This window comes from Diospyros lotus, chromosome 9 (genome assembly GCF_014633365.1).
Source record: "Diospyros lotus cultivar Yz01 chromosome 9, ASM1463336v1, whole genome shotgun sequence".
Lineage (NCBI taxonomy): Eukaryota > Viridiplantae > Streptophyta > Magnoliopsida > Ericales > Ebenaceae > Diospyros > Diospyros lotus.
The window spans coordinates 18,632,181-18,658,864 of NC_068346.1; the positions used below are offsets into that span (position 1 = coordinate 18,632,181).

The following is a 26,684-nucleotide window of genomic DNA, read 5'->3' on the forward strand; positions in this document are numbered from 1 at the left end:
GTGTTCCTCAAGTTCTGCTTCTAGTATAATATTTCATCAGGAATTAATTCCCAAGGGAATTTCAAACTACCAAAATATTATTCTTGAATGTTGTGTGAAAAAATGATCTACAAGATCGCCTCCTAGCTGAAAAAAATGTGGTAGGAAAAAAAAAAAAAAAAAAAACCATTGTAAGGTATTTACCTAAAATAATATCCTTTTCTTTTTCCTATGAGCAAAAAGAAAGGGATCATGATCTTAGCTTCTATGATTCCCAAAACTAGTTGGATCAACATTAACTTTCAACAAGTTGACTGAGGATTTAAATCTAGCTTAAAGCAGAGTTGTGTGAAAAAAGTTATTCAACAAACATAATAGAGAGAACCATTTATCTGAAACATTCCAACTGCTGTATAACTTTTCATAAGAGTCACATTTATTTCTTTCAATAAGTAACAAGAAGGTATGGGGTAGACAAGTTGAAGCAGCAATATTATAGCCAAAAGGTTCTGTCAACAGTGAACTGCAAAATTCAGTTTTATTAAGATCTTGGTTTCATGACTATCATATTCACTAACGAGAAGTGTTCCAGAAGGCCTGGTCAGTTTAAATCTGATCTTACATGGTTATTTTGATGAATTATTCTTTTTTTTTTCCCCTTTCTTTTTTCATTGACAAGATACAAATATATAGGCAGAAGACAACACCTCATATGTGTGCGTGTGCACATGTGAGTGAGCAAATGTGTGTGTGATAGAACCTTCAAGATTAGGGTTCACAGAAAATTGGTTCCACCACTGGCCGGTAATCAGCCCTTGAAATGAATGAGGAAGAGAGATTTTCAACTGGGAAAAGATGGAAAGGAAACTGAAATCTGATTTTTATATTCCCAGAAAATGAATACAGCAGCTTATATACTAGAACTAGAATATTGGAGGGAAGAGTTCTTTTGGAGGAACTTTTCAACTAATTCTCAGCTATCTAACTATCTTCCAACTAACAGTAAAGAAACCAATAGACTGTTTACAGCAAACTAACAGAATTAACAAACCAACAATACAACTAATGAACATTACAGTGAACAAATAAACATAACTATTTCAACAGCTAACTTTCTCTGCAACGAACTGCCACATTTTCTTTTCCAATTGCTTCTCTCCACTCCTCTAGCATTTATCATTTCTATGCTTACCAATAATGCCCTTATCCTCAATGTTTAAGTTAGGATAGAATTGAGAAAGCTGCTAGAAATATTCCCAAGTAGCCTCTTCCACAGGTAAGCCATCTCACTGCACCAATACTTGCTTCCTTGAGCCCCATTTGGTCTCTAATATCATGTTGCTAAGAATGGCCAAGGGTGTGAGAACTGGTCAATTATTCACACTTCAGGACAGAAATGAAATGTGAATAGCTTGTGGATCAAGTCCTTTGAGCTAGGAAACATGGAAAACAGGGTGGATTTTACTGTTTTCTAGAAGCTTCATCTTGTAAGCAATCATCCCAATTTGCTTAGAACTTTATATGGCCCAAAAAATCTTTTACTCAGCTTTGGACACCTCCGTTTTGAGACTGTTTTTTGCTTATGGGATTGTAATTTGAACAAAATCCAGTCTCCTATACCGAAATGCAGGTCTCTTCTGTGCAAGTCAGCTTGATTTATCATCCTATCCTGAGCTTCCTGGAAATTTTTCTTGAGTTCCTGAATAAGCCGAGTCCTGGCAGCTTCCACCTTTGAAACCCCCTAAATGTAATCTTGAATATTTGGAGGTGGCCTACCATATAATGCCTAAATGAAGGTCATATTAATTGAGGTGTGATAAGAAGTTTTGTACCATAATTCTGCCCATGAAAGATAGGTAATCCATTGTACTGGCTGGTCTGAAACAAAGGAACATAAGAAATGCTCCAAGCATCTATAACCACTTTCAATCTGCCCATCATATGAACAGATCTTGCCAAAATTGGCTGAGAACAACTGGATCTCTACCAGTTATGATAGATTTTGGAAAAACCATGAAACTTGACTACCATGTTTATGAACTTTGCCACATTGATTGTAGTAAACTGGGATAATTAGAGCTCCAAAATGATCATATTTATCTATCAACTACTACTAAAATTACAGAGTCCCCTTTAGCTAAAGGCAACCCTGTTACAAAAGTCCATTGTCAACTCCTCAAATACCTTGGTGGAACAAATATTGGTTACAGCAGTCCAGTGGCTTTTTGGCTGGAACATTGCACCTGCTGACAAATCTCAAAATTCTGCACAAATTCTTGCACTTCCTTCATCCTTGGCCAATAAAAAGTGTTAGAAATTCTAATAAAGGATCTAGGAATTCAGCATCCCCCCAAGTAATGTTCCAAGAAACTAATGAAGAATGTTCCACTTGAGCGGAAGACTTGATACCAATCTGATCCTACCCTTGAAAAACAGGATTCCTTCTCTTTCAACGTAATTGTTTCTAGCTACCTTCCCCTCTCTAAGTTGCTGATGCAACTCAAGGAGTTCAAGATCAGTCTGGTTCACCTTCCTAATTTGCTCTATCAGCTCACTTGTAGGACTAGAAATTGTCGTCTTTAATAGGCTATAAAAGTTTGATCTCCTTCTTCAACTCCTTGTTGTCTAGACAATGCATCGGCTACAGGATTCTCCTTGTGTGGTCAGAATTGTATGGTATACTCATATCCACACAATTTACTGATGTACTGTTGTTCTTCAGGAGTTTGAATGACTTGATTCAAAAGCTCCTTAACGCTCACATGGTCTGTAACAATTGTGAACTTACAACCCAATGGATAGGACCTCCATTTGTGTATTTATCTGTACAATAACCATCTCTACTTTTGAAAAGTTGTATCAAATTCCCCCCAGCTGTTGGATAAGCCGCAAGTCAGCTTAAAAATACCTTCGTCATAAGCAAAATATATGGATTGCTCAAAATTCCCTCAAAATAAGTTAATGGTATATAATACCCTTAAGGGTTCCTCAATAAAATTACTAAATAATCCTTTAAAGTGATTAAAGTACCCAAAATGCCCTAAAGGATATTGTCCTTAGCTGAAGGAAGATTGGAGCTTGTGGTTATAGTGTAGTAAAGCTAGCTAAAGGATTGCAGATGAGAATAAAGATGACAAAAGAAAGATTGTGGAAGAGAAAGAAGATGGCAAAAACCTAACAAAGGATGAAGGAGAAAAAGGCGAGTAATTCCAAAACTCCAATTCCAGAACACTAGTTATAGAAATAGAAGGGTTTCTTTCCTAGGATTTTTTGTTATTATGGATGAAGAAGAAAGCACAAATTGAAAAGAGAATGATGGTAAGAGAGGGTGTTCATGGTAATTAAAAATGAAAATTTTTGTTTGATTATACAGCACCTGTTCCAAAACCTAATTTCTGGGTTTTTTTTTTTTTTTTTTTCATAACAGAATCTCCTCAGAAAATTTTGGAAACATGATGGGTACTCCCTGTATTTTCTAGAGTGACTGGTTAACAGAATGGCAAGTCAGGATTAATCTAGGCCCTTATATTACCAAAGAACAATGTGGTCTTTTAACCCAACTTAAAATATCTGCAACTTTTTGAATAAATAAAAATTTTTTCCCCTCTTTGCACTTAGACAATCTCATTGGTCCCTCTTGGTCCCCCTCCTTCACATGAACCCATATACCTGATGGCATGGAAGCACACCAGTATTGGCAGAGCATAAAATTGAACCCACAACCTTGACTCACCAGGTGATGCTGCAGAACATTCCTACCATTAAGCTACTACCTTGGGTGGTAATAAATATAAATTTCTTATTCGAAGGGTGAAATGGAAGCTGTACTTATTCATTAAATTTTTCAAATGCAACACTGTTTTAGGGGTCAGTGCAGTTTTAGAAATGTGGCGGGTGCTCATATTTTAGTAAAACATCATGGGTGTGCAGTTTTACTCTTAATAAAATTAAAACAAGCATAAGGATAAGGTTTATAGGAAGAGGATTATGTTAGTTCTTACGTGGATGACTATAAGTTCACTATTTTCATCTTGACAGATTGTGTTACTCCATAGATTTTCTAGGAGCACAGAATTACTATTTCATTAAAAATGTTTCCAATAATAAAGTCTGGATTCTTTTATTTCTTATGGTTAAGCAGTTATATACAGATACAGAAATTCCAAGCATAAGATGAAATTGTGCTGCAACTACCAAAGGCCTCAACTTCTTGAGCCCGTCTACCGAAGCTTCAGTATCATGGTATGGTTCCAAACCTTGATAGCAGCCACAGATTCATTGAAAAGGACGATCAACTGCTCCTTTCCTCTAGCCACCCTCCGCCTTCTCTAAGAAAAGAACAGAAGGATGCTTCTTGATTGAATGAAGATTTTAACAAGAGCCTACCTTCAGCTTATGAGATTAGCCAATTGAAATGTAAGTCCCTCTTTTCATAGCAACTCTCTCTCTCTCTCTCTCTCACACACACACACACACACCCCTACAAAGAAAGAAAAAAGACTAAGAAAAACCAAATAAAGGGTGAGAACAAAAGTCTTCTTTTCTTTTTTCTGAAAGAAAAGTGTGAAAATTAGAACATAACCATATACTGGGATAAGCGTGCTGCTCATGCTACTTCCCCATACTCCCTAAAGAAGACATCCATTACCAATCAAATAAAAATAAGCCAATAAATCATTAGGAAAGATTTCTTGATGTTTGGGATACCCTCACCTCTCCTAAACTAGACAATTGCAATGCCTCAAACATAATTGAAAAATATTAAGCAACACTCTCAATGCAAGGACAAACACATCCACTCAATAGGCCTAATAAAGTTAGTAACTAGCATTTAAGAAATCAAGCTTACCAAAAGAAGCCTCCACACAGTTGGACGCAAATATGACGGGACACCACTCCAAGCTAACTCGCGCAATTTATCTGGGAGAGATGTCAAATAAGATCCAATTTTCTAGTTAAAGGTTCAGATCATAAAAATGAGAAAACACACATATATCTAACGAGAAACAAGATCTCATGCCTCAAACGAAAAATGAGGTAAATTGTCTGTGAGATCATGTCCATGGGAGTATAAATTTAATTTACCAAAACAAAGTTCATTACACAGTTATAAAAGGTACTGTCATAAAACAAAGGGATAAATATTGCATGTTTTAGACCTCACTACTATTCATTGTGTGGGAGTACACTTGCTTTTCAGTTATAGACAATACTCTAACAGAATAATAGTTTATCACTGCATAAAAACAGCACTCTATTGAAAAAGCTTCTGTACATAGACAGAAATACCAACATAAAAGCCCCAAAAAGAACATGATATTAGAACAAAAAATAGATAGAAACCTCTACGTCCATCTGCTAAATTAGCACCAAGGAACTAGCTAACAAGAATTTGATTATCACTAACAACCACACCTACATCATCTACCAAAAAGTCACCTTTAGAAGATAAACAGATTTAGTCCTTAAGGAGTCCTATCCCTGGGTCAGTAGTGGCATTGCCCAAAGGAATCTTCCATTGAAATTGTTCGCGAACATCAAGAAAGTATTGTAATAGGCATGCCTACAAGCTTTTTACTAGTTTTATTTTTATTTTCTTTGGAAGAAAAAAAAAAGAAAAAATCTTGTAATCATGTCTAGATTAAAAAAAAAGTGATAAAAAAAAAAACTAACAGTCATGTCTAGTTAAATCCTTAAAACTTCATTTGCATGATTGTTGAAGATACATGAGATATCTTGTCCATATTCTTGGACAAGATATACTCACTTGATTGGTTTTACTTTCTATAGATGTATGGTATATCTTCTAGAAGAATATATGGCTGTGATTGTATTAATTAGTTGTATCCTAAAATTGTATAGATTTCCAAATCCATATTTGGAAACTGCCTATTTTGGTAGTCTGCCTCGTACATAAATTCAGTAAACCCTTCAAAGGAAACAAGATTGAATTTTTCCAGTCATTCTTGACATGGTATCAAAGCCTTGGGACGTCAATCACTATCCTTTTGTGACTTTGATTGTCATGGCCTTCATCAATATTCAATCTTCTTACATAAGATGTCAAATACCCACAACACCATGTCGGATTCGGCTAATTCTAATGGTACAACAGAAGTTTTGTTTGCTAGAAGTAATGGTGTAAGCTCAGGAGAAGAGCTACAAGAAGCTTACCGATTGAACGATAAGAATTACTTGAAGTGGTCTCAGTTGATCCAGACTTTTCTAAAAGATGCAGGAAAGCTAAGCCACCTACTTGGGATCAGGCCAAAGGAGGGTGATCCTATGTATGCAGCCTGGGATGAAGAGGACTCTCTAGTCATGTCCTGACTGTGGAAGACCATGATTCCGGAGATTAGTGGCACAGTCATGTTCCTAACAATAGCCAAGGATATTTGGGATGCGATGAAGCTTACCTATTCCAAGGTGCATGATGTTGCTCAGATCTATGAGATTAGGACTAAGGTAGCAGCTATCAAACAAGGCTCCCAATCCATTACTGAGTATGCAAATCTATTAGAGACTCTGTGGCAAGAGTTAGACCACTATCAGTGCCTTGAAATGAAGTATAGTGAGGATGCAGCCTTACAAAAGAGGTTTGTTGAGAAAGAAATGACCTATGATTTTCTTGCAGGCCTCAATATGGAGTTTGATGCAGTGAGAGTTCAAATTCTCGGTAAGGAGGATTTACCATCTCTAAATGAGGTGATTTCTATAGTGTGTGCAGAGGAAGGATGACAGGGAGTGATGTTGGACAGTCCTTCTACAAAAAGCTCTGCCCTTGTATCCTTGAAGGCTTCTACTCAGAGTAAGTGGCTTATAGAGGAGAAGAAAGTATTGGACAAGGACTCACTGTGGTGCACGTATTGCAAAAAGCCTCGGCACACCATAGAGAAGTGCTGGAAACTCCATGGGAAGCCATCCAGGGGAGGACAACTAAAGGGCCAAGGACAAGTCTATGTGGCCAGCATCCATCAACAAACTGAACGAAGGGTTCCAGAACAGGGAGATGCAATGGTACTCAACAGGGTAGAGATTGAAAAGCTGAGGAGTTTGTTAGAATCTCTCAAAAAGAAAGTTGAGGTAGGTACATGTTCTCTCACACTCACAAGTATCTCTTTTTCTTCTCTTACCTTCCATGCTTAAGAAAAATCTCATCCTAATGCTTGGATCTTAAGACTTTGGAGCCACCAATCACATGACCTATTCCTCACATCAATTCATCTCTTATATTCCATGTTCAAGTTCCAAAAAAATTACCATGGCAAACGGATCTTTAACCACTGTGGCTAGCCAAGGGGATGTTTTTCTAGATAAACATCTCACCCTAACGAATGTCCAACATGTTCCTAAACTCTTTACTAACCTTATCTCAATTCAAAAACTCACCTTAGATGCTAACTACAGTGTTATTTTCCACCCAACCTTCTGTGAGTTTTAGGAGCAAGACACGAAGAAGATGATTGAGCATGTTAGGGCTAGGGCTGGACTCTACTACCTTAAGGAACTGAGTGAGCGGGCTAATAGAAGGAAAGCTTCCCCTATGTCGAAGAGGGGGAGGAAAAATACTCCTATTATTCGATGCCCTTCTCCCACAACCATCGATTACATATGTAGCCTACCTAATAGTTTTAGGAGCAGGACACGGAGAAAATGATTGAGCATGTTAGGGCTAGGGCTGGACTCTACTACCTTAAGGAACTGAGTGAGCGGGCTAATAAAAGGAAAGCTTCCCCTATGTCGGAGAGGGGGAGGAAAAATACTCCTATTATTCGATGCCCTTCTCCCACAAACATCAATTACATATGTAGCCTACCTAATAATTAGTTTAACAGAAGAGGTTAGGTTGTTTAGCTCTTTAACTCCCTAACTATTTAACAACCCAACTACCAACTACCAACTGCATAACCACTTAACAACTACTAGCTAACTAGCTAACTGATACAAGTGCTTATTTATTGACAAATCCCCTTTTTACCCCTGGGATCGTGACATCCCCCCTCCCCCCCCGGCCTTCAAACAATTATTGTCCCCAAGAATTAAGGTAAACCCGCAGCCCTAGGGAATTGCTTCAGCAAGTCAAGCATGTTCTCCCAAGTGGTGTGCTCTGGATGTAAGTGGGACCAATGTACCAAAACCTAGGTTAAGGGTAGTGATCCTTGGTAGATAACCCGCCTCTCCAATTCTACCACTTCTTCCATTTCCTCTGCTACCGGAGGCAGATCCTGGCTCGTATAAACAAGAGGCTTAAGAGGCTCCTTAGCTTGATTGAGCAAGGAAACATGGAAAACCAGGTGAGTATTCACTCCTTCTGGATGTTGCAACTTGTAAGCAACTTTGCCCACCTTGGCCATGATAGAATAGGGCCCAAAATACTTGGGACTAAGCTTAGAAGTTGGGATGGATGTATAAGGGTGCTGTAAGAATCGTCTAACCTTAAGATAGACTTTGTCCCCAACATTGAATGACCTGTCACTTTTTCTATCAGCTACTTGCTTCATACCATTTTGGACAGTGGCTAATTCCCTCTTAAGGACAAACAACATTTGTTGCCTCTGCTATAAGTATTAACCTACTGCAACCATAGTAGGATTTGGACCAGAAATAGTAGGCAAAAGGGAAGGCTTAAACCCAAACATAGCCTCAAATGGACTCCTCTTAATAGCACTGTGGTAACTAGAATTATACCACCATTGTGCTAAGGACAGCCACTTATTCCGGCTTCTAGGTTTAGTAAAACACATGCACCTCAAGTATGCCTCCACACATTGATTGACCTACTCTGTTCGGCCATTTGTTTGTGGGTGATATGCAGTGGACATATACAATCTCACTCCCAACCTCTTGAATAACTCTTGCCAAAAAGCACTTGTAAAGATTTTATCTCAGTCTGACACAATAGACTTAGGTATTCCATGGATTTTTGCCACAGAGTCTAGGAATACTCGAGCCACCTCCTGAGCTGTAAATGGATGTGTCAAACTGATAAAATGGCCAAATTTGGTCAGACAGTCCACTATCACCAGTATAGCATCCTTACCTTCCAATCTTGGTAAGCCTTCCACGAAATCCATAGAAATGCCATCCCATGCCTGCTTAGGAATGGCCAAAGGCTACAGCAACCCTGGATAAGACACCTACTCCTGTTTGCACTACTAACATATGACACATGAAAGCACAAATTCCACCACATCCTTCTTTTGCCCAGGCCAAAAAAAATAGCCACTTCACCCTATGATAAGTAACTCACACTCCGGAATGACCCCCCAATGGTGAGCAGTGAAGTGCCTTTAAGATCCTTTCCTTTAAGGATTGGTCATCTCCTACCACCAATCTCCCTTTATATCGCACCAATCCATTCGTAAGTGTGTAATCTAAGGGACCCCCAAGCTGTACCAACAATTGGGTCACTGGCTCCTTTAGCCAAGCTACGTGCTCATAACTGACCTCTAACTCCTTAATCCATTCTGGAACTGCAACCGAAATGGCCGGCTTGGCAATCCCCCCTCTCTCCCCTTCTTGACAAAGCATCAGCTACCACATTTTCCTTCCCCCTCTGGTATTGGATTGTGTAATCCAATCCCATCAATTTAGATATTCCCTTCCTCTACAACTGCGTATGCAGTCTCTATTGCGATAAAAATTGAAGGCATTTGTGGTCTGTTTTGATTATAAACAGACTCCCTTCCAAGTAATGATGCCACTTATCCATTGCTCCCAACATAGCTAGCAACTCCTTGTCATACACACATAATCCCAAATGTTTTTGGGACAAAGCTTGGCTAATAAATGCCAATGGCTTCCCCTCTTGCATAAGAGCATCCCCTATCCCAGTATCACATGCATCATTCTCTACTATAAATGGCTTGGTGAAGTCTGGTAGAGCCAATACAGGGGCTTAAGTCATGGATTTCTTTAATGCTGAGAAGGTTGTCTCAGCTCTAGGGTTCCATTGAAAAGCATCTTTCTTAAGCAACTTTGTAGCCTACTAATTAGTCCATAATGCTAAATGAATTTCCGATAATACCCGATTAGCCCCAAAAATCCCCTTAACTCCTTCACTGTCATAGGTTTAGGTCATTCCACCATTGTTGCCACCTTCTTAGGATCAGTCCTCACACCTTCCCCAAAGATTATATGTCCCAAATACTCTACTTCTTTCTCAGCAAAAGTACATTTAGAAAGCTTGATATACAATTGATGAAATTTAAGGACCTCAAAAAATGGTATGAATGTGTGATAGATGTTGTTCACAATTAGGGCTATAAATGAGGATGTCATCAAAGAAAACAAGGATGAACTTCCTCAAGTAGGGCTGGAAAATTTGGTTCATCAATGCTAGGAAAGTAGCCCAAGCATTGGTTAGTTCGAAAGGCATAACAGTGAATTTGTATAGCCCTTGGTGGGTTCTAAAGGCTGTTTTAGGAATATCGGATGGCTTCATGCGAATTTGGTGGTAAGCAAACCTAAGATCCAACTTAGAGAAAATTTTAGCACCAAACAATTCATCAAGTAGGTCCTCTATAAGGGGTATAGGAAATTTATTTTTTATGGTGTTAGAATTGAATTGCCAGTAATCAACACAAAATTTCCATGTTCCATCTTTTTTTTCGACAAAAAGGACTGGAGATGCATAGGGACTTTGGCTAGGTTGAATTATGGTTGTGCTTATCATGGACTTAACTTGTTTTTCAATCTCTGATTTCTGAATAGGAGAATATCTATAAGCTATTATATTAATAGGAGCTGAGATTGGCTTAAGGTGTATGGAATGGTCTAGGGGTCGTTGGGGTGGCAAGGAATTTGGCCCATTAAACAGGTCCTTAAACTCAATCAAAAGTAAGTGCAAGTCATATGGGAGTTGTACCTTATTAGAGAGCTGAGAATCAATAGAGTTACCTGTAGGTGGTTGCTCCTCCTCCAAACTACCTTCTTCTTCCATTCCCATAGTTTGTATGGAATACAATTGTGCTATCTGACCTCTTTTTTTCAGCATCATTTTCTATAGCTTCTTCCCTTCTATCATCTTGCATTCCCCTTGCTCAAGGTTGCCCAGCAAGGTCAACCTTCTGCCCTCAATCCCTACCGTGACTTCCAGCTTGTTAAAATCAAAAGTCAAAAGGCTAACAGTCCTCATCCAATCTACCCCGAGGACAATATCACAACCACCCAATTCAAGAATCCTTAGATCTGCCGTAAACTCCTGCTCTTGCATTACCCACGTGAATCCCATACATTTGTAATGGCTATACATTTTGCTCCCATTTGCTACTATCACTGATAGGGAGGTAGTTGTTGTCAACGGACAGTTAAGGCTGGTAGCAGTAGCTTCACTAAGGAAGTTGTGAGTGCTTCCACTGTCAATCAGCACCATCAACCTCTTTTTCCCCACATGGCCCTTCACCTTAATGATTTGTCCCATGGGACTTCCTTTGATGCGTGGAAAGATATTTCCCCTCCTTCCTCCCCTTGAACTTCCTCTTGGATGCCATCTTCCTCTACAACCACTTCTTCTTCTTCTTTTTCCCCATCCGATCCCTCCATATTCATACAATTGATGCCCGGGGCTGTACTTATCCCCACATTTGTAACAAAGCCCTAATTGCCTCCTTTGCTCCATAAGGGTCTTTTTAGTACCATTGTTATTGTATGGTACTTTGGCTACTGCTTGATTAGGCCCTGTAAGCATGGACCTAGAGTTCCCTCTTGCTTGTTGACCAGCCACCGAGCCCAACCTATACGAGACCTTATGCTTCTTGAAATTGGCCTCCACCGTCAATTCTTGTAATTGTGCCTTTTCAGCAGCCTACCTCATAGATGTAGGCATCACCATCTTCACCATTGATCTCAATTCCTCCCTCAATCCACTTATAAAACTAGACACCGAGGACTGTTCCATTAATCCCAGTTGCACAATACATATAATTGACCTTAACTCCTCAAATTTCACTTGGTATGCCACCGCTAACCCTTGTTTTAGTTTGCTAAACTCCTCAATTACATTGGTCATGCTTCTTTCTCCAAACTGTTCACACAGCCCCTCTACAAATTCTACCCAATTCCCACCATTTCCCTCATCTTGGATCCACCCTTGAAACCAAGAATCGGCCGTATCATTTAAGTAGGCTGCAGCCAAATTTACCTTTTGTTCCTCCAGCACCCTATAAAATTGGAAGAATCTTTCACACCTTCGAATCCACCATCTTGGTTTCATCCCATCAAACATGAGAATTTCCAATATTGGCATAGGGGGGTGATTATTAGAAAAGGGATGGAAGTTCCTAACTTGCACCTCTTGTTCCGTCAGTGGTTCCTCCGCTTCAAGAACTCCCTGACTTCTTGGAACACTGCCCTGATGTGGCAAAATTAGATCGAGAACCCGTCATGGAGGGAAATCCAAAGACAATCGAAATTGGAGCAATGAGGGCAGCATATTGAGCACGTTGTTGAGTCTCTGCCCGTACCACTGCATAAACTCCTTATACTACTCCAAAATCTCTTGATTCTTTCCTGACTCCCCCCGCACTGTTTCCCTCAAAACCGCCACATCTTCCCTGCTTTAAGCCATCACCTCCTGAGTTTGGAACATCCCAAACTCCAAGGCTTTCATCCTTACCTCTAATTGCTTCATCCTAGTGCCTTCCCCCATTCACCTTTATCGTAATTCACCACTTCGATCGCTGCACTTCCCTAATCGCACCAGAACAACTAATGCCCGCCAATTCTAACACCTACCCTCATCGTGATACTACTCGTCGATCACCCCACAACCAGTTTGTCCGGCTCTGATACCACCAATGTCAAGCCCCAAGAATTGAGAGATGGACAGTTATGGAATTCAGTTGTTTGAACAGAATAGAATGAGAAAAATAGAGAGAGAGAAAGAGAGAGAGAGAGGAGGAAAAATACTTCTATTATTTGATGCCCTTCTCCCTCAACCATTGGTTACATATATAGCCTACCCCATAACTAGTTTAACAAAAGAGGTTAGGGTACTTAGCTCTTCAACTCCCTAACTATTTAACAACTCAGTTTGCCAACTGCCTAACCACTTAACAACTACCAGCTAACTAGCTAACTGGTACAACTGGTTATTTATTGACAAATCCCCTTTTTACCCCGAGGATCACGACAGGGTCCTTCAACTGTTCCTAACATCGTTGGGGCACATCGGTTTATTTCTTTTGTTGATGACTGCACCCAGGTAGTTTGATTGTATTTGCTAAAAAACTAAATCTGAGGTGGGAACCATCTTTCCTATGTTTTACAACATGGTTAAAAATCAGTTTGGGGTTGAGATTAAAAGATTCAGGTCTGATATTATCAAAGATTACTTCAATCAATCCTTATCTCTTTAGGCATTATCCATGAATCTTCTTGCCCTTATACCCCTCAGCAAAATGGAGTGGTTGAGAAAAAGAATGGCAAAATGGCCACCTCTTGGTTGTTACTAGAGCTCTTCTCTTCCACTATAATATTCCCAAACATTATTGGGGAAAAACAGCCTTAACAGCCACCTTTCTCATCAACAGGATACCTTCTCGAACTCTTGATTCTCAAAGTCCAACCCAGCTTCTCACCAAGACCTTCCCTGACTTCCATAAACCTAGTTGTTTGACACCTAAAGTGTTCAGTTGTGTCACTTTTGTTCATGTTCATACTCCTAACAAAGGCAAGCTTGATCCTCATGCCCTCAAGTGTGTTTTTATTAGGTATTCCTCCACTCAAAAAAGTTATAAATGCAATCATCCTCCTACCAAGAGAGTTCTTATTTCAACAGATGTTACCTTTGTTGAGGATACTCCTTATTTTGTCCAGACTTATCCTTAGGGGGAGAATACAGTTCTAGAGGATAAGGATTAGGATTTGGTTCTTCCTGAGCTACCATCTCCCCTCTATTATCTCAAAAGACTCATCATGTATGCCACTAGGGAAGCCTCCACTACTTACTTCTTGTCCATTGCAGGTACAACTGTATGTTGTTAGGAGAAAAGTACCAGTTCCTCTACCTATGCAAGCTACAACATCTAATTCAAGTCCTGCCACTGCCATTCCTATTGATATTTCACTAGGTATTTCACCTACTAAACCTATACCTAATGCTAAACCCGAATCCTCTAATTGTGATGTTGAACCTAAAGCTTCTAATTGTGATCTTGATCTACCTATTCCCCTTAGGAAAGGTACAAGGACCTGCACAAAACATCCTCTACATTTATTCCTAACCTATTCCAAACTATCACCTAGACATAAAGCTTTTCTCACTAGCCTTTATACCATTCCTATTCCCAAAACCGTTTCTGAAGCAATAGGTAATGAGAATTAGAAGATTGCCATAGAGGTTGAGATGGCAACTTGGAGAAGAATCAAACTTGGGAGTTGGTTTGGTTGCCTAAAGGGAAACATCCAGGGGATGGAAGTGGGTCTATACGGTAAAGTACAAATCAGATGGGTCCTTGGATAAGTACAAAGCAAGGCAGGTGGCTAAGGGTTACACACAAATTTATGGGGTAGACTATCTTGATACTTTTGCTCTAGTTGCAAAATTGAATACGGTAAGGGTGCTTTTATCCTTAGTTGCTAATTTAGGTTGGCCATTGCAACAATATGATGTTAAAAAGGCCTTTTTGCATGGGGATCTAGAGGAGGAGATTTATATGGAGTTGCCACCTAGTTTTGGTCTACCAACCAAGGAAAAAGTGGTGTGCAAATTAAAAAAGGCTCCGTATGGACTGAAACAGTCCCCAAGAGCTTGGTTTGGCCACTTTACAAAGGTTATGCTTAGCAAACCCAGGAAGATCATACTTTGTTCATCCACCACTCAGTTATAGGGGGAGTGACAGTATTGTTAGTGTATGCGGATGACATTGTTGTCACGGTGATGATGTGAAAGCCATGGAAATGTGAGAAAGTCTGATCAAAGAATTTGAAATTAAAGAGTTGGACAGATTAAAGTATTTTTGGGAATAGAAGTGGCTCATTCTAAGGAGGGAATTTTTATCTCTCAACAGAAGTATATATTAGACTTCTTTGCTGAAACGGGAATGTTAGGAAGTAAGGCAGTTGACACTCCAATTGAACGTAATCATTGATTAGGGGAGGTTCCAGAAGATGGGGTAGTAGACAAATGATCCTATCAAAGACGAGTTGTGTAACGCCCCGCTCCCACTTACGGGAGTTACTCGTGAACAATTACCCGAACTGTTCACCTGCCCGGTCTGAGATGAAGGGCGGACTATGTTTCAAGAAGAAACGCCCTAGGTGGGAACTAGGTTCGTCCTTCCCTTCGCTGAATCCCAGGATCCATAAACACCCTAGGACTTCGCGAGTTTCTTATGAATGAAGAAATAACCCGCTACACCGCCCAAGGGCTTCAAGGTGCTTCTTAACACCGGGCTAGACTAAGGGAAAAACTCATACTCAGAAAAATCCTCCAATTTTTCCAACATTTCGTCGCTCGGGGACTCCTTCGGGGATTTTATAACTTTTCTATAGCCCAAAATCTCCCAAAATTGGGCCCTATTATTTCCCCTTTTGTTCCCCTAATTTTTTTGAATTTTTCCCTTTTTTTTTTTTTTCCGCGCGCGGGCCCCACGGCCGGCTGGGCCCGGCCGCGCGCGCTGCCTGGGGCGGCCGCAGCCCGCGGCCGCGCGGGCTAGCCCCAGCAGCGGCCGCGCGGGCTGGCCGCGCGCCCCCGCGCGCGCCTGCCGCACCCGCCTGGTCGCCTGCGGCCTGCTGCTGATGCAGCAGCCCACTGCTGCATTTTTCATTTCTCTTCTTCTTCTTTTTTTTTTTCTTGGGGCTTCCAAACCCAATTTCTTTTTTTTTTTTCCAAAAATTAAAATAAATGAAATACCTCACTTTTCTTCAAATTTACCTTTATTTCTCCACAAATAAGGCTTAAACAAAATTCTTGATGCTTCCACAACATACATCAACCATTCCCTAATTTGCAACAAAGCTTACACAACCCCTTGATGCTTAAATCCCCTTTTTTTTTTTTAAGAATATAGCTTTACAATATATTTGCTACATCATACATCAAAAATAAAAAGAAATTTACAACATGCTTAGGCTTCCAAAAACCCAAGCTAAATTACATGAGTTCCTTAGGGTCTTCATTTCATCAAGCATACTTAACCTTCCAAGATCCCTTCCTTCTTACACATAAGATACCTACATGGTGAGGATAAAAACCTCATGAGCTATTAAGCTCAATAAGAGTGCAATGACAATAGTATGAACATGAAAATAAATGTGATGCCAATGCATGTATGCAACATGGTTAGGGCTTCCACATCCTCACAACCACCTTGGTTTGAGGCTTTAATCTACCCTACCCCACTCAACCTCATGGCCATAGGTCCTAGCTCAAACAACATGCCAATGCACACATAGAAATCATGCATCATACTTACAACTTGCAAGCCACCATCCCTTGGGGCTATCCCTTACCTTTTTCCATTCTTTGAAGTTCCCACATGCTTTAACTTCAAGGCCTTCATTGCTTTCAACCTTTGCTCTTTCTCAAGAAACCCCTTAAAAAAAAACATAAGGTAGCTAAGCCACCATACAAGAAAGATAAAGGATTTCTCTTTATTACTATAAGGTAGAGACCTTACCTTTGCATTCTTCATTTCCTTCTTCCTTTCTTCTCCATTCTTTCCTTTCTTCCTCTAAGCATTTGGCCAAAAAGCTTAGCCTTCTTCTCTACCTCCCTTTATATAGCCAAAATTCCCCTTAATTCTCTTATTTTATTTCCATGGCAAGAATAAATCTTAGCCCTAGGATCTCACTTAAGTTGGAAGAATACATCCTAGCCTTCCATAACAAGCACAATCCATGTGCTCTTGTCTTCTTTAATCTCCACCATTAGATTTCTTTTACTTTTGAAGACTAGATCTCAACCATTAAAATCCCTTTACATGTGGCAATCCATGCCACTTCTCTTGAATCATCTCAACCATTAGATTTTTTAAGACTAAATCTCCACCCTTGGATCAAGTCTTCCTTTCCATAAATAGATTTTCTTTTCTATTTATTTAATTTGAGAAATTTTCATGCCATCAACCTTGAAAGACATAATTCAAGGCTTTTCCCATTTATTAAATCCCCATATTTCAAGGCTTGATCCCAACCATTGGATCATGTCTCCAAATCCCATAAAATATCCCATTTCTCATTTATTTAATTGGGACTAATTTCACCACATTAAATATGAAAGACAATTTAGAGAGACATAATGCTTTTCTTTCCCATTTATTTTAGTCTCCCATTTTCCCCCATTAATGCTTGACTATTTTTTTTTTCTTTTGCATTTTCCTTTTTATGCAACATAATTATGTCTCCCATTAATTGCAAGAATGACCATATTCCAATTTCTTTTGCAATTAATTTGATCTTCATTTATCTTGGACACCACTTTGCCAAGTGTCACTCCATGCCACCAACCTTGGCTTCCAAGACTAAATCTAAGCCATCCATGTGGCACCCCCATATAAATACACCAATTAATTATTTCCACTCCCATAATTAATTTCCTCCTTTTCTCATAATTAATTCCTTTATGGAATTTCTCTCCAAAATTACCAAAACACCCTTTGTGAATTTTCAATCCCATTTATTTCCACATAATGTAAAATGGGAACTAATTCACTTCCACATTCAATTCCACCTTGGAATTATCTCCAATGTACCAAATTACCCTTTATTGGACTTCGCTATCCAAATTACCAAAATGTCCCTCTCATAGGGCACCCTCAATCTCAAGGATTTAACACCTTCTCAAGGGCATTTTTGGAATTTTTCTCACTTTCTTTCCTATTCTTTTAACACCTGTAACACCGGGTGTTACAAGTTGGGAGGCTCATTTATCTGGCAAACTCTCGGTCAAACATTGCCTATGCAGTGAGTGTGGTTAGCCAATTCATGCACAACCCAAAGGACACTCATCTAAAAGCAGTGTATAGGATCTTACACTACTTGAAGGGAACCCCCAAAAAAGGGATTCTATTTAAAAGGGAGAAACTATGTCTCTTGAAACTTACACAAATGCTGATTATGCTGGGTTTATGGTGGATAAAAGGTCTACATCCGGTTATTGCACATTTCTAGGGGGCAATCTTGTGACTTGAAGAAGCAAAAAACAAAATGTGGTGGCTTGGTCAAGTGCTGAAGCAGAATTCAGGTCAATGGCTCTAGGGATGTGTGAGTTATTGAGGCTTAAAATACTATTGGATGACCTTAGAATCAACTGGACAGCTCCTATGAGACTCTACTGTGACAATAAATTAGCTATAAGCATTGTCCACAACTCTATTCAACATGACCAAACAAAGCATGTTGAATTGGATAGGCATTTTATTAAAGAAAAATTGGATAGTTGCCTGATTTGCACCCCATATATATATCCTCAAGTGATCAATTGGCAAATATGTTGACCAAAGGTTTACCTATAGCTGTGTGTCAAAGGTTGATAAGAAAGATTGGAATGCATGACATTCATTCACAATCTTAAGGGAAAGTGTTAAAGATACACAAGATATCTTGTCCATATTCTCAGACAAGATATACTCACTTGATTGGTTTTACTTTCTATAGATGTATGGTATATCTTCTAGACGAATATATGGTTGTGATTGTATTCTAAATTAGTTGTATCCTAAAATTGTATAGATTTCCAAATCCATATTTGGAAACTGCCTATTCTGGTAGGTTGCCTTGTACATAAATTCAGTAAACCCTTCAAGGGAAATAAGATTGAATTTTTCCGGTCATTTTTGACAATGACAATGTCCATCCAAACCTAATTGTAGGATCACAAGTAGCATTAGTACAATACAACCAGAAAAATCTGGAGCAGTTGGCTTGACTTCTTTTTTCTTGATTTTTTCCCCATAAATAATAGCCTTATAACTCCTGTCAGTTTGAAAATGAGAGGCAGGAAATCACAAATAAAAAGCAAAAAGGCAATATACATGGAAAGCAGAATTAACAAAAAGGATGATAAAAAAGTTTATTTGCAAAGTGAGAGCAGACATAAGGCAGCAAAGATGCACCAAATTTCTGAAGAGAAGTCGAGGTTCATGTATTCAAATTTAATAGAAAAATTAGAAAAAAAATAATAAATTTTGAATTCATCACTTTTAGAAGAAATTTAGTTTGCCTCGTTTGAAACAGAAAAAATGCATGTTGGCATTCTTCTATTCAAGGTTGTATTATGTAAATCAAGGTTCCTGATAACATCAGTTATGGTTCTAGCAACTGGTAGAAGCATACCATTGTTTATCATGGTTTTGGCAATATCCAGCAAGACTAAAAGTGAAGTGGCTCAAGTTTTCTTACTGAATCTCTTTGCACTGGTACATCCGGCCACATTAGTGTTACGATTTCAAAACTTGTAAGTTAAATCCGGCAAAAGCCTAAGATCACTTCTGGTATGAAAGAAGCATGCATTATTTACTGCCATGACATTTGAAGCCAAGGATTCTGACAAAATACAACGTTAGTCTGATCCAATATTGCTATCTAATTATGCTTGGTGATATTTTGCAGGAATTTGAAACAAGATGTATTTAACATCAGAAATTACAAAGCCAAAGGTTGTGAATTCACTCTGGTGGCTAAGCCTTGTTTATGGGTAAAATACAGAGAGTGTTGCCCACAAATGTATACCTATTGAAAGTTGCAATAAACAGAAGTTTTTATTTACTTCTTTCCTGGTGCTACTCAGTTAAAACCCAAAAAAAAAGGCCAAAAAATTGCATATTTAGAATAATTACCAATGAAGCTCAGAATTCAAGAAGATGAGAATTGAATCCATTTTTTGTTTAGAAAATGAGGATTAAATGAAGGAGCAGACAGTAATTCAAAAGCAGGTAATTAGAAAACAAATTAATGAAAAAATCAGCTGCTAGAGAAAAGGCAGCTATATTCATATAGCATTCCACCATACACCACCAGCATCTATAGCCTACACAAAGCCACATGTTGATGACTTCAATCAAACAATTTATTTCCCAATTATCATACTTCATTATCTAACAAGAAACAAAATGCAAAGTGAGAAAGTTCAGCAATAGCATACCAAGAATGATAGTTGTCCCTGACAATACTTTTGTGAACTTCAGAAGCCTTGCAGAATCCGTAGCCCTAGCACCAATTGTAGACTTCTGAGATTCGCTAGAACTATTATCAGAGCTTGAGATCGATGATGCTGACTTGGTAAGGATTGGATTAGAATTCGGTTTCTTTTTACCTTGGATTTCATCCTACAGCAAAGAGAAAATAAATCCCTTATTAGTTTCAAATGCTAAATTTGGCAAGTATCAGACAGTAACCGATATTACCTCAACAGAATCATCCATCCGGTCACTTGTTCCGACATCTTTGTCTGAGAAACGCCTGTGAATGTCTGGAGAGTGCAAACTTGAGTCACTAAGTGGGTCTTGACTACGTGTTATTAGTACCTTGCCAGGGAAACTGCGACCTTTAAGAAGCCTAAATATTGATGAAAAAATATATCAAAGAAAAAGAAAATCATGATTTACAAACATTTACACATTGGCATCATGCAATTAACGCAGATGAAACTCAAAGAAAACGAGAATACGCCTGCACTATCTTCCCATCCAAACGGTATAGATCCGAAAAATCCCATGGCTAGGCAACAAATCAAGATGCAGTAATAGAATTGGGTGCACAGACCGAAAGAACGCATTATTTCACGTCGATTACCGTCAAAGCACATCAAATTCGACGATACCTCTCAAGATCAGAAATTATTTCCTAATGGATATTCAAATCTGGTGAAATGAGAGTCGTTGTGATTGAAATTTTGGGGTTTGTCGGTGCAAATCCGCTGGTAAGTAACCAAATTCGAGGGGAGTATTTGGGAGAAACGTACCCTTGAACATTGCGAAGCGTTTGGTTGAATCTGGAATCGAGGCTTGAGAGATTAGAAGTATTGGTGTCCTTCTTCCGATCCTCTTGTTTTCTGCTGTTGGTATCGCTGTTCATTGTTGCTGGGCAATGACCATCGTCTGCTTCTGCTCTCTTTCTCGAAGCCCAAGGAAGCTCGTTCAAAGTCGCGTGTGAATGTCTCTTTTCTTTTTTGTTTTTTTTTTTTTCTTCTCGGATTTTTCATGTAAGAATATAATTTACTCGCGGGCTGATCGAAATGACTAAAATATTCTTGTACTGTTAGTGATGGTCGGTCAAACACAAAGACATTTTTATTAATAAAATTGTTATTTAGATATTTAATTTAAATTTAAAATTCCTTAATATATAAATATTATTATAAAAAATATTACACTTGAATATTTATATATTTTCAGTTTGTCACTATTGTGTCGTTCACCATCACATTTGGACTGATATCATTATCTTACTTTTAATTATATTTTTTTTTTCAAAATATGCACCGAAGTACCTACAATAAATCAAATTAAGTGACAAGTTTCCGACTTTTTATCAGGTAATTTATTATCTTTTATAATTTTGCAAATGGAAAAGCATTCAAAAAATAATAAAAAAGAAACAACAATGCAGTGAGTAAAAAGCAAAAGAAACAATGGACAACTAGATAGCATGCTATGTCAAGGACTAGTTCATCAAATCGTCAGCCCAACTAGATAACTCATGAAATTGTTTTTTTAATAACTTTAAAAAAAAAATGGCTCACTACTCTTGTGGTTTGGTCTAAACATTGGATACCTCTAAGCTTCTAAAAATAGCAATAATCTTTCTTTTATTTTACAAATTTTTGTTGCAATAAACCCCTATCGCTATTTAACCTAAGTTAATTTTTTTAAAATTTAACTTAAATGCCCTCATATTCCTTATTGTCTCTCATCTATTTCACTTTTTTTCTCATTTTTTTTCTTTGATGACAGTAAATGTGATGTCAACAATGATGGCTTATTCACTCTCTGCCCTATTTTTCTTTCATGATTTTTCTTTTTTCTCACTAGGATTTGATAAACCCAACAAATTGTTGGGTTCTCAAATCCCCAAGTTTATTGTCAAAGTTGGATGTTAAAGATATATGAATGTGTTCACATGAACTTTATTTATCTGTTGGTGGTAATTATTTTGTATGTGTACAAAATAAATAAAAATCAAATAAATCGTATATTTCAATCATTCTCTTCTTATTAGGGACATAATTTATCTCATCATTTATCTAAATAAGTGAGTCATTTGTCTATATAACTAGGTAGCTATAAATAGATATCACCTCCCATAGATTAATGACAGTTCTATATACAAATTTCTCTTCATATACCATCCAAGAGTAGAGTTATGTGGGATTTACATCGTGAGCTTAGTGGTTGTTCTAGTAATAATTTTATACCCTAGACATCAAGAACTTTAGGACTTCAAACCCTGATGAGGGAATTAATTGTTGGATTCTCAAGGAGTGAGATTCAACCAAGACTTCATATCTTACTTGTGAAAGATACTCATTGGATTTATCGATAATTACCCATATCTAGTGGTTTATGTTTGAACTGTTATAAATATGAAGGAAAATTTTATTTTATTAACTTTGGTCAAAAGTCTTATCTTCGAGATAACTTTGAACAAACAAATCAAGGTATAGTTCTCAACAATTGTAAAGAGAAAAGATTCATGGTGTAATCCTCTATACTCAATCAAAGTGAAAATTTGAGGTTGGTGCTCAAGAAATTTGAGTATGAGAACTTGAATTAAAGAAAAAAATACAAAAAAGAAAAAATGCATAACTAATCAAAGATCTAAGCTAATCTAAACTATTAGAATAATAAGGTGTTGATTTTTATGTTTTTAAATGTTTTGATGATGATTATCTTATGCAAAACTTTTAATGTAAGGATTATTCTGTGTTAAGGATGTTTTGAGAATTATCTCAATAAATCTTGTTACATTATGTTCTTATAGGCTTATTAATATATTTTGTATATATAAAAATTATTTTATCATCCTTTAGAATATTGCTTAAGCTTATCTTAATAGAGTATATGTAGAGGTTGTCTTGAAAATATATGAGGTCAATGAACCTTGATAGGTTTTATCTTATTAGTATGATTTATCTATCAATGTCTCATATGTGTTAAAACTATTTTAGCCATATGCATGCTTCTCTCTTTAGGGTCATCCTAAACATAATACATTAGTATTTGAGAAAGTTCATGATATGCTTAAGTGATATAGGTGGCAGCATTACTCAAAGTTTAAGAGTAATGTGTTCTATATTTCATATATGATGTTTAAGTGTTAAACATTAAGATTTTTTAGTAAATGATCATATACTCAAATGAGGGTATTTGAGTTTTGATTTTCTTAGTATTTATGATAAAGTTGTGCTAATAACCTTAATATGTTTTGTTTATGATTAATTTGAAAGGCGGCCTAGAAAGCGCATCAAAAACACCAACTAAAGGTGGATCAATGCAAGAGTTTTATGCAAAAATATTTTTAAATTAAGAAAAATAGCATAGCAAAAGCATAAAACATTATAAATAGCGGACCAAAAATACCTTGCAAAACATGATATATATCATCCACATGCTTTCAAAGATAAAACCATGCCATAAGGGGTTTTATCGGAACACCTTTTAAAAGAAGTTTGGTGCCGGTTATCTAAAGCAATACCTCTTTTCCTTACTGCCCGGATGATCTCCCACGAACAAGCCGCTACCTCGGGTGATTACCCCACTTCCTCACATGTTGAGGACCTAGTCGCTTCACGCCTAAGACACCCTCGAAACCCCTCAATGGAGCCTTGTTATGACCCTTTCGAAGGAGGTGACTCGAAGCTCTACTGTGGCTCCCTCTTGGTTGCACCTTGGTTATCCACAACCTAATCTAAATGGGAGAATAAAAAGGGGAGCTGAACTAGCCAAATCTTGAAGCAAGAACAAGAATGGCAGCAACAACAATGGAGGAAGAAGAAGTAGCAGAGACGGGAGAGAGAAAGAAAGTAAGAAGAAGAGTAAGATGGGAGTTAGCAAGCAAGTGACATTTTCTCCAAAACCTTATTATCTTCAAAATTAGTCTTTTATTCATTCTCTTGCAAGCTTCACGTCTTCCCATGCCCACTTCTCATCATGTAATTCATCAGTGCATTAAATGCACTAACAAGACAATGTGACGGAAGTTTGATTGATTGAACTACAAGGTTCGATCGATTGAAGTCGACTAAAACCTTGCGATTTGGGTTCGGTCAACTGAACATGAAGTTTCAGTCGATCGAAGTTGCTTCTTTTACCAAACCTCACGATCCAATTCTGGTCGACCGACTTGAAGGGTTTGGTCAACCGAAGCAGCCCTATTCGACTACTTCATCTATTATACATACTAGCCCTACTATTAATAAGTAAGAGCTTTTGTATTATTCAATAACACAAACAAGGTCCCTCTACTAATCAATAGAAGCCTCCCATATCCATAGATTAATGTATCCAACGCATTCACGCAACCAACATAACTGACGAATAGTGACGAGGAACACACTGAGAGCAATGGATCACTAATTTAGACATTATTGAGTATGCGTGTGACTTTCTAGGTTCACAGCCATGTAGCAGTTAGGACATGTCAATTCCTTGATGTTAGCCAATCCCCATGGACCTACTAACAGAATCTCTCCAAATCCCCAGAGCATCTTAAAAGATCCTAAGTATCCTCTAGCTAGGACTTAGGAGGATCTTAATGGCAATGAAGTTGAGTTTCATATGAACCAATTAACTTGATTACTGTGCATTATAGTCCTTCCACTGACTAACATCTTAATCAAGTAAGAGTCATGGACTGATTAAACTCACAGGACTCGATAATTGGGTCTAATCGACACTAGTGTGACTAAGGTAGCATGTCGGAGCCAATCTGTAACGCCCCGCTCCCACCTACGGGTGTTACTCGTGAACAATCACCCGAATTGTCCATTTGCCCGGCCTAAGGCGAAGGGTGGATCGTGTTTTAAGACGAAACGCCCTAGGTGGGATCTAGGCTCGTCCTTCCCTTCGCTGAATCCCAGGATTCGCTAGCGGAATTGGGCTTTAGCCACACTGCATTGGCTATAACGAAAATCTCCTTCAGGCGCCCAATCGCCATTTTCTCGTTAATTCTTTTTCATCGAAGAATTTTACCGGGCTCCAAAAATCACCATTTAAACCAATCCATTGATGGATCACCAATTTTGGAGGAAAAACTCATCATTTCAATTTTCCAAATTTTTGGTGTTTTCTCCAAAAATGCCCGAAAATCCATTTGCTTTGAAAAATTCCTCCGGGGCCCAAAATCGATTTAGAAATGCCCCAATTTCTCCCAAAATTCCAATTTTTTTAAAAAAATTGGCCGGCGGGGCCCATTGGCCCGCGTAGGGCCCTGGCTGCGCGGGCTGGCCGCGCATGCCGCGCGGCCGCCTCCGCGCGCGCGGCCGCCTGCTCGCGCGCGCGGCCGCCCATGCGGCCCAGCCCGCGCGCAGGCTGCGGCCTGCTGCTGCTGACTTCCAGCAGCTTCCAGCTGCTGGTTCCCTCCTTTTCTCTTCCCTTTTTTTTTTTTTTTGGGCTATAAAACCCCAAGTTTTCCAGAAATTAAATTTAAATAAATAACTTCACATTCATCTTGGTTTGCCTCTAATTCTCCATAATTAAGGCTTAATCCACCTCTTGATGAACACACAACATATCATACCAAAGGGAAGTTCTTGCCTAGGCTTCAACATGCCATAAGCCTCAATCTCATTCACTAAAAAAATCAACCCTTCAAGGAATATACACTCTAAATATACACTTTGGGCTTAAGAAACCCTTACTTAAAGCATATACAATTTAAGCATAAATTACACCATTTGAGAAAAATATTCAATGTCTTCATGCCCAAGCTTCTTTCTCTTGCCAAACCCTTCCATAGCATGCTTCAATACCTACAAGAGGTCAAATAAACCTCATGAGCTCCAAGAGCTCAATAAGGGTGCAATGACATAAAGTATGGAAATTAACAACATAGATGCTAATGCCATATGCAAGTGCCTAGGGTTCCAATACCTCAACCCTCAAGGTTAAAGGCTTCAACATACCCATCCCAACACACAATTTCATGGCCATGAGTCTCATGCACACAAGCATATGCAAAGCAAGCACAAAAATGTTAAAATGCATACAAGAGTCATGCTAGCCTCCATCCACTTGGGGCTTTCCCCTTACCTCATACTCCATGGATCTTCAAGTTTCCAACAACTTCAAGCCTCCAAAATCACTTCCTTTAATTTCCTCAAACTCCTTACATGAAAAACAAGCCTAGGATTATAAAGAAATCCTTTAAAAATGAGAGATACAAGAAAATTATGAAACCCTTACCTCTAGGCTTCTTGGATTTCTTCTTCTCCTTTTTCTTCTTCTTTCTCTCTTCTTCATTTCTTTCTCCAAATGGCCAAAGGAAACCAAGACTTCCCTTCTTGCCATTTTATACTAGTTCCCTCATTTTTCAAGAATGCATCCTAGCCATTAGATTTATTTGGTGAGAATAAATCCTCACCATCCAAACTAACACAATCTGTGGCATTAAGTCTTGTTTAAAATCCACCATTGGATCTTTTCTCACTTTACAAGACAACATCTTAGCCATCCAAAGGAAGCACAATCCATGTGCTTTGCTAGGTTTTAATCCTAGCCTTTGATTTAATTTGGAGATTAAATCTCCACCTTCCAATCATTTCT

General features: G+C 38.4%; 1 protein-coding gene across 4 annotated transcripts in view; it reads right to left on the reverse strand.

The window, feature by feature from the left end:
• Positions 1–21,097, reverse strand: part of LOC127809820 (GTPase-activating protein GYP1) — a 34,792-nt gene extending 13,695 nt beyond the window's left edge. Inside the window, exons 1-4 of one of the 4 annotated variants that reach the window (XR_008025287.1) lie at positions 20,885–21,096; positions 20,328–20,478; positions 20,066–20,249; positions 4,829–4,899 (exon numbers count right to left, since the gene is read on the reverse strand). Coding sequence is in view for 3 of the 4 variants with exons in the window: in XM_052348947.1 (XP_052204907.1) it covers positions 4,829–4,899; positions 20,066–20,249; positions 20,328–20,478; positions 20,885–20,997 (519 nt within the window). In the remaining variant the exon portion in view is untranslated. Of the gene's footprint in view, positions 1–4,828; positions 4,900–20,065; positions 20,250–20,327; positions 20,479–20,884 lie in introns of all 4 variants that reach the window. The other 3 variants (XM_052348947.1, XM_052348946.1, XM_052348948.1) reach the window with 3 other exon arrangements.
• Between the last annotated feature and the right edge of the window lie 5,587 nt (positions 21,098–26,684).